Source organism: Balaenoptera ricei, chromosome 14 (genome assembly GCF_028023285.1).
Source record: "Balaenoptera ricei isolate mBalRic1 chromosome 14, mBalRic1.hap2, whole genome shotgun sequence".
In the NCBI taxonomy this organism is placed as follows: domain Eukaryota; kingdom Metazoa; phylum Chordata; class Mammalia; order Artiodactyla; family Balaenopteridae; genus Balaenoptera; species Balaenoptera ricei.
The window spans coordinates 21050780-21064713 of NC_082652.1; the positions used below are offsets into that span (position 1 = coordinate 21050780).

The following is a 13934-nucleotide window of genomic DNA, read 5'->3' on the forward strand; positions in this document are numbered from 1 at the left end:
GCCCAGCTTGAGGGAGATTATCTCAAACTGGATGCCCTATATCAGGCAGGTCATTTGAGGCAGTGAAAACTTAGGCTCAGTGGGCTCAGTAAATGCCAGTGAGAAGCAGACTTCAGAGCTCTTATCTCCCCAGGTTTCCACACCCACTTAATTTTTGGCCTGAGGATTCCTTATATCCATTCCAGCTCATGGATGCATTTAAGGTGTTTTAAAATTTTATCCAACATGTCTAGTTTTCCACAAAGAAGGATAATCCAGGCATTTAGTCTACCATCCAGAAGCAGAAGTCCCTCTTGAACTAGTTGGTACAATGAATGATTTACAACTAAAAGCTTCCCAATTTTGACCCATTCTTGCATAACTGTGTAAAACCAGCTTGGGCATATGTTTACCAATTTGGGGTATCAGTTTTTTGTATGTGGCTGGATTCTATTTGCTGTTGTCATATTTGGATATATGAAAATTCTATTCTTATATTCCATTCCCTCCCCTGGCAGATCCTCCACTGCCTCCTGGGTCAGGGCTATCCTGGGGTTGCCTCACCGCATGCCCTTCTCTCCAGTGAGGGCTGCCCCTCCAGCACCTCGGCAGGGACTCACCGGTGCCTGCCTCCCCACAGATGGGAAAGTTAAGGCCCTGGAAAGGAAGGAGTTGTACGGTACCAGCCTTGGATCCCACAGCACTGGGGTGTTGGGACAGGTGGCTAGAGCCTGGCTCTGATGCCCCTGTGGTGCCCTGCCCCACTCCATCCTGTCACCTGGAAGTGCTGGCAGTGGGAGGAGGACCCACTGGGCCAGACCAGCCACCCTTGTTCGGGTCCCGGGAGCTAGTGATCCAAGTTGCTTGAGGTCAGGTCATGGTCACTGAGCAACCCTAGACCTCACCAGGGCCAGTGTTCTCTGTGGAGAGTGGTGAGGGCCTTGGCCTGGCCCCAGGCCAAACTGTGACCCTCCAGTAGGTGCCACCTCAGCCCTCTGCAGCCTTCCTGGCCCAGACCCTGTCCCACCAGGTCTTCCATCCCTGGCCCTCCCCATCCAGACCAACCTCCCACTGCCTGCTTCTGGCGCTGAGCAGAACAGAGCCCCACACTCCTCCCCCATGCCACCTGTGGGCTGTCACCTGCTCTCCCGTGTCAGCCCCGCTCCTCCCAGTCACAGACAGACTCAGGGATGGGGCCGTGGAAAACTCCAAGATTTTTATTACTGGTCAGAAGGTGCTCACTCAGTTCTGAGAAAAAGAACATTGAACAGTTCTGCCGCAGGCCTCATGGGGCTGCCTGCCTGCCCACCCGCCCTCCAGTGGGCACCCTAAGGCATTTCACACGTTGGTGTTTTCACTTTTGTTTTTTTTATAAAAACAAAACCAGTCCTGGAGTAGAAAGTAAAACTTTGTGATGAACTTTCAGGACCAAATTGAAGTGTGAAAGGTTGAGTAGGAGTTCTGAGGGGCTGGGACAGTGGCCACAGTGGCCCAGGCCCCCCCCACAGTTGGCAGAAGCCACTGGAAGGGAATCTGAGGAGAGGGCAGGGCACAGCTGACAGGAGGGCCAAACTCAGACAGGAGCACCCTGTCGTCATCATTTTCTCACTTCTACATACCATAAAAATTTAAGCAAAATAGCTATTTTATATATATTTATATATCATATATATATATATATATATATATCAGGCAAATAAAGAGTTCAGGGGTGCTGAGATGGGGCACCCCAGAGACGGGACTCTGGGTTCTCTGGTGCCCAGGATACCAACCCAGGCTGAGCCGAGGGTTGGTTCTTATTGCTGATTTGGGGCCGGGTTCTGTGGCAGGAGCGCCGCAGGCCCGGCCTCTGTGGGGCTGGGGAGCAGCCCCAGCACGGCCAGGGCTAGGCAGGGGCTGTTGCCCTCAAATCCACATGGCGGCCCCTCAGTGCCCCCTTCCCCACCATGCGTGGGGCTCTAGCTCCAGAGACAACTGACTTGTGCTCTCCTGGGCCTGGCGGCCCTTGGTTCCCTTCTCTGGGGGGTCCTGGGCTCCTGGGGGGCGGGCAGCTCACATACAGACGGCCTTGCTGTTTGAGCTACAAAATGCTCCCGACTCAAAGGGGTCCGTCTGGCTTCCCAATGTCTTAAAAAGAAGGGGCTCTTGCCAGGACACTTCTGTGGCAAGAAAGCACACTTAGAAAGTTGTCCACCAAGTGCTGTACTAAAAATATTTACTAAATATCTTGGCTGGAAAGAAATGGAGATCATTTTTTTTCTAAAAAAGTCAAAAGCGGCTCCCTGGGAGGGGGCCAGTTCCTCCCTGGGGGGCTAGTGACTGGAGCAGCCTAGGTCCCGGGCCAGCCTGCCTGAGGTGTGGAAACTGGAGCTGGGGGTCCTGATGGGGCTCAAGTCCATGATGAAGGGTCATAGGAGACCCAGGGCACCTGGAGGCTGGAGAGAACCCGGGTCAGCACTTCCTCCTTCCAAGGTGGGAGCCCAAAAAAAGTGTTATTAAAAAACAGAAGAACGAAAAGGTGGGGAGGGCAGCTGAGTACTAAATTGAGTGCATTAAATAGAAGGTGGACCAGGCTGTGCAGCCGCCTGTATTTGCAGGAGGGGGGTGGCGCTCAGAAGATGTTGGGGCACATGTGCCAGTCCTGCTTCTCCTTGGCCTCCCAGTAGCCACCCTTGTACACGCAGGCCGTCTCCCCAGTCACCGGGTCCAGCCTCTTCTCAAACCACAGCGGCACGTACACTTCAGCCTCCTTCTCTGCTGGGTGGCACAGTGGGCAGGCGGGCGGGCAGCCTGCCTCCTCCCAGCGCCCCAGGAAACCACTCCCTGTCCCCTCTCCTGCTGGCCCTCCTCCTCGCCCCTGGGGTGCCCGCCTTCTCCAGCACCCCTCCCTGCCCCCAGGGAACCCCCTCTCTCCCCCTCAGCTTCTTCCAGTCCCCTCATCTCCTCCCAGTTCCTGGGAGACCCCCGTCCCCTCTCCCGCTGGCCTCGCTCCCGGGGGTCCCCCTCCCCACCGGCCTCACCTTCCTCTGCACCGCAGCCCCGCGAGCAGGCCTCCAGCCTCCGGCGCCGATTCACGCGCTGCTTCTCCTCCAGCCGCTGCTTCTCCGTGTTGGCCTCATCCCAGTGGCCCTTCTCCATCAGCCGCTGGTCGGGCCGCAAGCGGCTGTCGGTGGGTGCCACGCCCTCCTCGTGCTCGTTGAGGGTCAGGGCCAGCTCCGAGAAGTAGTACATGTTCTCTGCGTTGTCCCTGCGGGGCCCCATGGGGTGAGCTGCCGGGATGCACTCGGTCCCCCCTCTGCTTCCCCTCCTGCATGTCCACCCCATGAACCCCCCCAACCTGGCCTCGCGTCCACCTCGCCCTTTCCTCCCTGCACCTTGCAGGCTCCACCGACCTGCATCTGTTTTGCCACATTGTACTTCTCTGGGAACTTGCCCATCTTGTCCAATTTTTCATATATATCAGCCCGAAGTGTTTCATAATGTCCTCATTATTATTCCTTTAATGTGTGTGACAGCAGTGTCCTCTTTCGCATCTGTAATGTTGGTGCTATGCACCTTCTCTCTACCCAGTCATGTCAGAGATTTGTCCGTTTTCTTCGTTGGTGGAAGATAAAACTTTGTTGATCCTATTTTAGGTTTTTCTGCTTTACTGATTTTGCTTGTATAGTCTTCCTTCTACTTTGTTGGGGTTTCTTTTGCTGCTCCTTTTCTAACTTCCTGGGATGGATGCTTAGCTCCGTATTTTCCCATGTCTCTTCTTCTCTAATATGTGCATTTCAAGGCTACACATTTCACTCCAACTACTGCTTTAGCTGCATTCTACCATTTTTGTTATGTATTATTTTCATTATAATGCAGTTATATTTTCTAATTTTCATTATACTTTCTTTGTCCTATGGATTAGTTGGCAGTACATTTCTTAAGTTTATGAATATATGGTAATTTTTCTAGTCATCTTTATTTCTAGCACACTTGCTTTGGAGTCAAACAGTATACTTCGTATAATTTCATCTCTTTGAAATTTGTTTTATGGCCCAGTATATGGTCACTTTTTGCAAACGTTCCACATGTAATCAAAGAAATTGCGTTTCCCACAGTTGTTGAGTGCAGTGTTCTACAGCTGTCCTGAAGGTTCTATTGTTCAAACTTGTCCTCCAGACTTTTTCTTCTGCTATCCATTACTAAAAGAAGTATGTTAAAATCTCCCACTTTGGTTGTAAACTAGTCCATTTCTCCTTATATTTTTATCAACTTTTGCTGTGTATATTTTGGGGCTGTTATTAGGTACAGGGTATATTCAAATTTAAAATCTTCCTGGCAAATTGAACCTTTATCATTTTGTCACTTTTTGGTCTTTTGTTTTAATGTCTGTTTTGATATTACTATAGCTGAAGGCAGCTTTTGTTTGGTTAGTATTTCTATGTATACATATCTTTTTCCATCCTTTTATTCCAATCTTTATTTTATTTAGATGTATTTTTTGTAAACCACATAAAGTTTGATTTTTAAAAATTTGTCTGAAAGCTTATGGGAACACTTAATGTAATTACTAATATGTTGGATTTAAATCTATCTTATTTCTTTTTTTTCTTTTTATACTGCTTTGATACTGTGAAAGTTTTGAATTAGTCATAATACTTGGTACGTTGGTCCTTACATGGCCTGCTTGTATTTTTTTTTCAATTAATTAATTAATTAATTATTTCTGGCTGCATTGGGCCTTTGTTGCTACGCACGGGCTTTCCTTAGTTGCAGGGAGCAGGGGCTACTCTTCGTTGCCGTGCGTGGGCTTCTCATTGCGGTAGCTTCTCTTGTTGCGGAGCGCTGGCTCTAGGTGCGTGGGCTTCAGTAGTTGTGGCACAAAGGTTTCAGTAATTGTGGCTCGCAGGCTCTAGAGCGCAGGCTCAGTAGTTGTGGTGCATGGGCTTAGTTGCTCCGCGGCATGTGGGATCTTCCTGGACCAGGGCTCGAACCCATGTCCCCTGCATTGGCAGGTGGATTCTTAACCACTGCGCCACGAAGGAAGCCCCGGCCTGCTTGTATTAATGCGACCTTGCCACCTAAACAAAAGGTAGAATCCTGACAAAATCTACATCTAACCATAGGGAAAACTCACCAATCCATCCTCCTCTCAGGTAGCCACTGGCAGGACTCCTGGGTTCATCAGTCCTTTGCTTTCCTTTTAATATAATTTTATTGCATCTTTAAGTAGTCTTAAGTGTGTGTGTATGTCTGTGTGTGTGTTCATATACATATATTTTAGATACTTGTTTTTAACTGTGTAAAAAGAATATCATGATGTATGTAATCTTCTGGGATTTGCTTTTTTTAAACTTAATATTATATTACTAAGATTTATCTGTATTGTATGTTGCTGTGGTTCATTTGTCTCAACTACTGTAAATATTGCCTTGTGTGAATATACTAGTTATTCATCCAATAAGTTTGAGTTGTTTCCAAGTTTTGCTTTGAGTAATCTTATTCATGTTTCCTGTTGTACGTTTATAGGAATTTCTCTTGAGTATACACCTAGAAGTGGGATTACTGGGCTGCAGAGTCTGTGATGTTCTTCTTTAGGAGGTAAGGCCACACTGCTTTCCAGCATGGTCGTACCAGCTCACATTCCCACCAGTGATGTATAAGGGATACTGTGGATCCATATCTTCTTCAACACTTGATATTACCAGACTGTTCATTTTTTCAAATCAAATGAAGGTAAAACTGCATCTTATTGTGGTTCTGATTTGCATTTCCCTGATTACCAATGATGTTATCATTTTCATATGGTGATTGGCCATATATTTCTTCTTGTGTGAAATTCTTGTTCATGAATTGCACTTTCCCATTGGATTGTTTTTGCTTTATTTATTCATTAGAAGGTCTGTATGTATTCTTTTTGTTCCTATTTATTTATTTATCTATTTTTGGCTGCGTTGTGTCTTCGTTGCTGTGCACAGGCTTTATCTAGTTGCAGCGAGCAGGGGCTACTCTTCGTTGCAATTGCATGGGCTTCTCATTCTTCTCATTGTGGTGGCTTCTCCTGTTGCACAGCACGGGCTCTAGGCACCCGGGCTTCAGTAGTTGTGGCACGGGGGCTCAGTAGTTGTGGCGCACGGGCTTAGATGCTCTGCAGTATGTGGGATCTTCCCAGACCAGGGATTGAAGCCATGTCCCCTGCATTGGCAGGTGGATTCTTAACCACTGAGCCACGAGGGAAGCCCCAGCAAAATTTCTTTTAATGAACAGAAGCATTTTAATATAATTGAATACATCAGTGTTTTTGTCTTATTTAAGATATATTTCCTTAAGTTCTAGATGATACTCATCTATATTTTCTACTTAGGGTTTTTTGGGGTTTTTTTAATAGTATATGGATACAGAAAGACTAGAATTTATTTTTTATTTATTTATTTTTTAAAGGAACATTTATTTATTTATTTATTTATTGGCTGCATTGGGTCTTTGTTGCTGCGTGTGGGCTTTCTCTAGTAGCAGCAAGTGGGGGCTACTCTTCGTTGCAGTGCACGGGCTTCTCATTGTGGTGGCTTCTCTGGTTGCAGAGCACGGGCTCTAGGCGCACGGGCTTCAGTAGTTGTGGCTTATGGGCTGTAGAGCGCAGGCTCAGTAGTTGTGGCGCACGGGCTTAGTTGCTCTGCAGCATGTGGGATCTCCCCGGACCAAGGATTGAACCCCTGTCCCCTGCGTTGGCAAGTGGATTCTTAACCACTGCGCCACCAGGGAAGTCCCTCTACTTAGAGTTTAACTTAGTGTTTAACAGTAAGTCAAACTTAATACTTACTGTAAGACCTTTATTTGGAGTTGATTTTTGTTATAATGTAAGGGAAAGATTCACTTAATCTTTTTCTCTATGGGTAACCATTTTCCCCAGATCCTTTTAGTGGATGGTGTCATCTCTCCATGTGATATGATACGGCACCTTTGTTATATACCAAAGATATATACACATCCAGGGCATAGTTTCCAGGCTTACTATTCTATTTCACTATAGCTTCAAAATAAGTATCTAATAGGGCAAGTCCTCTTGTTTTTAGAAATATCCTGGCCCTTTATTCTTCAATATAAATTAAGAAATCATAATATCAAGTTCCATGAAAATCACTATTGGGATTTTGTTTGATTTACCGACTCTTTAGATCATGACATATTAATAGTACTTAGCCTTTCTACCCACGAACGTGGTATCTTTCTCCATTCATTTAGCTCTTCCTTGATATCTCAGCAAAGTTTTATAATTTTCTCTGTAGAGGTCTTACATATATGATAAGATTTATTACAAGGTCCTTGATATTCTCTGATATGATCATTGGTGTCTTCTCTTAAACTGTATTTTCTAGTTGTTTTCTTTTAGTGTATAGAAATGCAACTGACTTTTGCATATTAATCTTATATTGAGGCACCTAAGATGCCTTTTGTTCAGATCTGTTAATGTAACAAATTTATGGATTTTCTAGTACAGACTCATCCTTGTGTACCCAGGATAAACTCAACATGACTGAAGAATGTTATCTTTTTTATATACTGTTGGATTTTCTGATGTCTTGTTTTGGAATTGTGCTTATCCATGAGTGAAAGAGGGTAGAACTTTTACTTTCCTACTACTCTTTTAGCCTGGTTTGGTATCAGGTATCTTATACTGGCCTCACAGTATAAGAAAGGAAAGTATTTCTTTTTCTGTGGTCTGGAAGATTTTCTATAAAATTAGGATATATGTTTCTTGAAAACTTGGTAGAATTCACCTATAAAACTACCTGGGCTTTGTGTTTTCCCTGTGGAAATTTTTAAACTACTGCTTCAGTATCTTTAATTATAGGACTAGTCATGCTTTTTTTTTTTTCTTCTAGACTCAGTTCTTGTTTATATTTTTCTAAAAATTTGTCCTTCCAATCAGAATTTTAATAATCTCTTTATACTTTAAATATAATAAACATAATGAAAACATTAATAATATTTATTTCTATATTCTCTCTTGATCAGTCTTGCCAGTAGTTTTCTGTTTTTTTCCCTCAAAGACCAACTTCTGACTTTTTAAACTTTTTTTTTTTTAATACATTTATTTATTTATTTTTGGCTGCGTTGGGTCTTCGTTGCTGTGCATGGGCTTTCTCTAGATGTGGTGAGTGGGGGCTACTCTTCATTGCAGTGCATGGGCTTCTCATTGCAGTGGCTTCTCTTGTTGCGGAGCACGGCCTCTAGGCGCACGGGCTTCAGTACTTGTGGCACGCGGGCCCAATAGTTGTGGCTCGCGGGCTCTAGAGCGCAGGCTCAGTAGTTGTGGTGCACGGGCTTAGTTGCTCTACGGCATGTGGGATCTTCCCGGACCAGGGCTTGAACCCGTGTCCCCTGCATTGGCAGGTGGATTCTTAACCACTGTGCCACTAGGGAAGTCCCTCTGCTTTTATTTATTTATTTATTTATTTATTTATTTATTTTGTTTATTTATTTTTAATGTGATGATCCATTTATTTATTTATTTATGGCTGTGCTGGGTCTTCGTTTCTGTGCGAGGGCTTTCTCTAGTTACGGCAAGTGGGGGCCACTCTTCATCGCGGTGCGCGGGCCTCTCACTATCGCGGCCTCTCTTGTTGCGGAGCACAAGCTCCAGACGCGCGGGCTCAGCAATTGTGGCTCACAGGCTTAGTTGCTCCGTGGCATGTGGGATCTTCCCAGACCAAGGCTCGAACCCGTGTCCCCTGCATTGGCAGGCAGACTCTCAACCACTGCGCCACCAGGGAAGCCCTGCTTTTATTTTTAAGGTATATTTTCTTCTTTCTTTCAGTTTGTATGTTGCACTTTCTCTAATTTCTTAGAATGAAAAAGCTTTAATAAGCTTATATACCTATTTAAGGCAATACATTTCCTTTGAAACTTTGCCTTTGGTATATCCAGCCAGTTTTGATATCTTTTTCTTCTCATTCAGTTCTAGGCATTTTAAAATTTCCATTCTAATTTATTATTTTGTCCATGAACTATTTAGCAACTTAAATTTTTTTCCAAATATGTGGGGACTTTTTGACATCTTGTTCATAACTTCTAATTTGTCTTATCATAGGCTGTGGTCTGTGTGCTACCCTCTGTACATTTGTTGAGGCTTTCTTTAGGGTTTAGTACACGATTGATTTTTGCATAAATTCCACGTATACTTGAGAAAAAGCATGTCCTCTGTTGCAGCCATAAGTATATGTATATCCTGTGTTTTTTCGCTCTCCATCTTGCTGGGTTGCTTTTCCCCATTTGACTCTCAACAAGTGAGAAGGGTGTGTTGAAATCTCTCAGTCTTCCAGTGTGGTGATGGATTTATCCATTTCTCCCTTTACTCTCCATATGTGCTTTGTGTATTTTTGAGGCTCTTTCACTACATGCATAATGTTTGTATCATGCATACTGTTCATATCTTCCCGAAGAACTCAACATTTTATCATGTAGCAACTCTTCCATTCCTAATAATGCTTTTGTCTTAAAGTCTGTTTTTACCTTATATTAATATAGCTGTTATAGCTTTTTGGTTAGTATTTTCATGATATGTCTATCTTTTACTTTCAACCTTTGCCCATCTTTAGGCTTTGGATCTTTCTTAGAAGGTGCATGCATCTGGATTTTTAAAAATCCAGTCAGTTAGTATTGGGTTGGCCAAAAAGATCGTTCAGGTTTTTCCATAAATGGTAGGGAAAACCCGAACAAACTTTTGGGCCAACCCAATATTTTGCTTTTTTAACTAGTGAGTTTCATCTATTTATATTATTATGCCTGGACTTATTTCTACTGTGTTAACTTGCTGTTATTATTTGTCTTTTTAATATTTTTTACTGATTTAAAAATCTTCTGTTGGTCTCTACCTTCACATCCCTTGGTGTCCTCTGTCTCCCTAGACTCCACTGTGTTAACATCATCTACACTTTTAATTCTGGACTATTGTGGGAACATTTTCTGTTTTTCTTTGGTCTTAGTAATTATTTTAAAAATCCCTCCCGCACACAACCTTTTATTTCATATACCTACTGTAGCACCTTCTGGATTTTTTCCCTCCCCCTTTTAAACTACTGTTTTCATTGTGGGTTTTTGTGTGGCAAACCTTCTGAGGCTGTTCACCTGAGACCATTTTGTTTTTTTATCACAGCCTCATATTTGAATGATAGCTCAGCTGGACAGAAACTTTTAACTTCTAATTTCATTTTCTTCATTACTTTGAAATATTACTCCAAAAATCTGATGTCAATCTGATTCTTCATTCTCTACTGAAATCTTTTCTCTCTGGAAGCTATTAGAATTTTCTCCTTGGTGTCCTTAATTTTCAGTATATTGTGGTCTAGGCAGAAGTTTTTCTTTGTTTCTTGTCTCTGGAACTGCAGCAGGCCCTTTCAACCCAAGGTCTTTCATCTGTTTATTTTTATTTGGGGAAATTTATTTCCATCATTTCTTTAACTATTTCTCTCTCCTTTCTATTTTTTCTTTCCTTTCCTTTCCTTCTGGGATTCCAATTAAACATATTAATTTAGTAGCTACTCTAGGAATTACAATATGCATAGTTCACATAGTCAGAAATTAGTGTGCATCTTGACCCTCCTCTTGGGTAGCACAAGGGCCTTTGAAAAGTTTCCAGTTTTCTGACTTACCTGATTGTGCAGTTGCACTTAATATTTAGATTTTAAACCCCACGAGACATTATTGTTCTTATTTATTCACTGTTCACATAGGTTTTGTTCCTCATTTCACACATCTTGGTTCTTCTATCTGGGAGCTCTATCCTTAGTGCTGGTCTCCTGGTGGCAAAATGAGTGGCTTGAAAATGTCTATTTCAACTTTACTCTGTAAAGATGTTCTTGCTGGGTGTGTAATTAATTCTCACCTGGCAGTGAGTCTTTCTGCACGTGTAAGATTTCATTTGACTGTCTTCAGGCTCCCGTTATTGCTGATGAGGAGATGGCTGTCCGTCTGCCGTTCCTCAGAAAGTACATCTTTTTAAAAATCTGGCTGCTTAATATTTTCTCTGATCTAGATTCAACAGTTTCACTGTATAGATTTAGATGTGGAAAATCTCTGCTGTTTTCTCCTCAGATAAGACTCGTGAGATGGTCTCTTGCTTCTGGACTCTGACCAGAAGCCTGCTGGACCCTGCTCTCAAACTCAACGTGCCCTACGCGTCCTGACGCTGCACCCTCCCAGGCTCCGGGGAAGCCTGTGGGGCTGCTCCAGGGACTCACCCTGGGTCACCAGGTGGCCAGCCTTCTCTTTCTAGGTGTTTGGCTTTTCCAGGTTTTGTCTATCTGAAGATTTTGATTATTCCTTCTGACCTATATTCGGTCAATGGGTTCTCTCTATTAAACCTTCCCATGGAGTTCTCAATTTCAGTTACTTTATGTTTCCTTTGTAGAATTTCTGTTTCATTCTCTTTGGAATCAGTTGCGCCACTTTTTATAGTTTCCTGCACTTATTTTCATGTTTGGTTTTCATTCCTTGGACTATGGGGACTTGTCCTATCAATCAGCCTGTTTAAAGTCTCTGCATAGGACGTGCTGCCACCTGATGGTGTCACGCTTATTTACAGTCGGGTGTCTGGCTCCCCTCATGCGTGGCCTGAACCCTCCCGTGCCCGCCGCTTGCTTCCTGGCTGGCCGGGCGGGGACGCCTACTTGTCCACTGCCCACTCACCTCCTTGTCGCCTCCCTGGCTCCCTGCCTGCTCTTCCCCCCGCAGCCCCACTCACGGCAGCGGATACTTCTTCCACATCAGCTTGGCCGGTAGCGTCTGGTACACCGTTTTCTGTTTCCCGTCCAAGCTGGGGCTGCTGGGGTTGCTTTGCACGATCTTGGCGCACTCCATCTGTTCATCCCACGAGCCTGACAGCACGTAGTGCGCCTTGCCCTGGCTGTCACTCACCACTCCTGTCACCTGGGGACATTGGCAGGGCCAGCGTAGGCACACGCCCCTCTCTGGGGTTCCCCCCTGACAGGCTCCGAGAGGTGGCCTTGCTTACCTTCCGGGCCACCTCTTTGGAGAAATAGCTGTAGGGTAAGAACTTTAGCTGGCACCGGTCCTTTGTCTTGTGGTTCACAATCTCGACGTCCCCTGTCTGGTAAGGGAGGGGAGTGGTCAGCGGCCGATCCCTGGGCCACACGGCCCCTCCCCGAGGGCATCCCCTGACCTGGTCAATCCAGAGCTTGCCCACGATGATGTTATGCACAGTCGAGGTGCTTTTCCTCCACACGTAGTGATTCCCGCTGGCCTGGAATTCTAAGTGGATGGCACCTGGAGGCCAGATATAGGGTCAGAGGTCATGGCCTGCCATGCTGGGTCCCAGCCAGCCTGACCCACCGCCCAAGGTCCCAGGGTCCTGAGAACCAGAAGCAGTATTTGTGCAGACTGGGGATAGGGTACAGGTCAGGGGGACATCCAGGAAGTCTACGGGGGGACTAACGTCACCCCTGGAGGCACCAAGCTGGCTTCTGGGTTGGCAAACCCTCCCCCTCATCCAGAGTGTCCTTCTGCCCCCGCTCACCTAGCGGCATGATGGAGAGGTATTTCCCCCGGAACTTGCTGGAGATGGTGATCTCCTGCCAGAGGCTCCAGCCGTGTTTGGAGAACACATAGTGTGCGGCCGATGGCGGGTGGTGGCTCACCTGAGACCAGACCCACAGGCCGTGAGCGTCTGCTGGACGTGGCCCGGGCCTGCCCCCAACCGGCCGGGGGACAGCCTGCCCCGTGCCCAGTATGAACGGCTCTGTGGCCCTGGGAACCAGGACACATGGCAGGGCCTAGGCCCCCCAGGAAGGACAGTGCTCCAGTGGGAAAGCAACGGCATGCCCGGGGGAGCAGCCTGGGTGGCACTGGAGGGGGGCAGGGCCGGGGCGCCCCAACCACTGTGGGCCTGAGCTGGTGGCCGGGGCGTTTTCACGCCTGACTTGGGCTGTGGAATGAGGGTGATGACACTGTGACAGGCTGTGCTGAGGGTGAATAAAGTGAGGGCGTTAGGCTCTACCAGGGGCTTCAGGCCCACTTTCTAGTTAACCTGCCCATCGCCTGCAGAGGCTGCGTCTGCCGTGCTGTATTGCACTGAGGAGGCCCAGGATGGGAAGCCTCCCGGCCAGCCCGGCTCCAGAGCTGGAGTCCAGCTGGTGTCCTGTCCCAGCCCGGATGGCAGTGCAGCCTCCTCTGCCCACCCGGTGCCTCCACCCCGTCCTCTCCAGCACCCTCCAGCACTGGGCACCCTGACTATGGTTTCACCACCAGGACACTGCCATCTTTTCCTCATCTGTCCCTCCTCATTTCTGTGGCTCCTTTGGTCACAGGATTAGGGCAAAGCCTCTCCCAGCCTCCCGTCTCCCAGCCTCGCCCCGGAACTGCAGCAGTGGGCTCCAGCCTCCCTGCACCCCTCCGTGCAGATGGCCCAGAGCTCCTGACAGTCCCCATAGGAGGCACCCCCATCCTTCCTACGTCTCAGAAGCACCGGCCAAACTTGCCAGCAACTGGGTGATGAGTGAGCCGTCCCCAAGCCTGCCCGATGCCTGTGGCCAGGGCCCCCACTGAAGCCCACCCACCAGCAAATTCAGGGACGTGACCCCAGCGACCTGGCCCTGGAGCTCAGTGTCAGCACCACCTTCTCGGGAAGACGATCCAGTCGGTCCAGCTGCTCACACCAAATGCTCTGGAGTCGTGGCTGGCCCCATTTTCTCATGCTCCCCATCTAAATCCTTAGCAAATCCTGGCTGTTCTTTCTTCAAAACAGCATCCAGAATCTGCCCTTCCCCCACCCCGCCTCCAGCCTCCCCAGCCTCCCTGCTCCACCCTTATCCCTGCGCTGTACTCTCCCCACAGCAGCCGGTGAGGGGGGCGGTTCCTCATAAAACTGCCTCCTCTGCCCTCCTGTGACTCTTCCCACACAAAGAGCCTTCTGCCGCCTGCCCCCTTCTCTCTGACCTCGGCTCCTTCTCTCTCCCTCA

General features: G+C 46.9%; 1 protein-coding gene across 8 annotated transcripts in view; it reads right to left on the reverse strand.

Moving 5' to 3' along the window:
- Window positions 1-1170: 1170 nt before the first annotated feature.
- OSBP2 (oxysterol binding protein 2) overlaps window positions 1171-13934 on the reverse strand; it is a 164080-nt gene continuing 151316 nt past the window's right edge. For 5 of the 8 annotated variants that reach the window (XM_059895152.1, XM_059895148.1, XM_059895150.1 and 2 more), the window contains 6 exons: window positions 12494-12614; window positions 12140-12243; window positions 11972-12067; window positions 11702-11886; window positions 3000-3226; window positions 1171-2736 (listed from right to left, as the gene is read on the reverse strand). In XM_059895152.1, the coding sequence (XP_059751135.1) occupies window positions 2591-2736; window positions 3000-3226; window positions 11702-11886; window positions 11972-12067; window positions 12140-12243; window positions 12494-12614 (879 nt within the window). In that variant the 3' untranslated portion in view covers window positions 1171-2590. Of the gene's footprint in view, window positions 2737-2999; window positions 3227-11701; window positions 11887-11971; window positions 12068-12139; window positions 12244-12493; window positions 12615-13934 lie in introns of those variants that run through there. The other 3 variants (XM_059895149.1, XM_059895155.1, XM_059895153.1) reach the window with 2 other exon arrangements.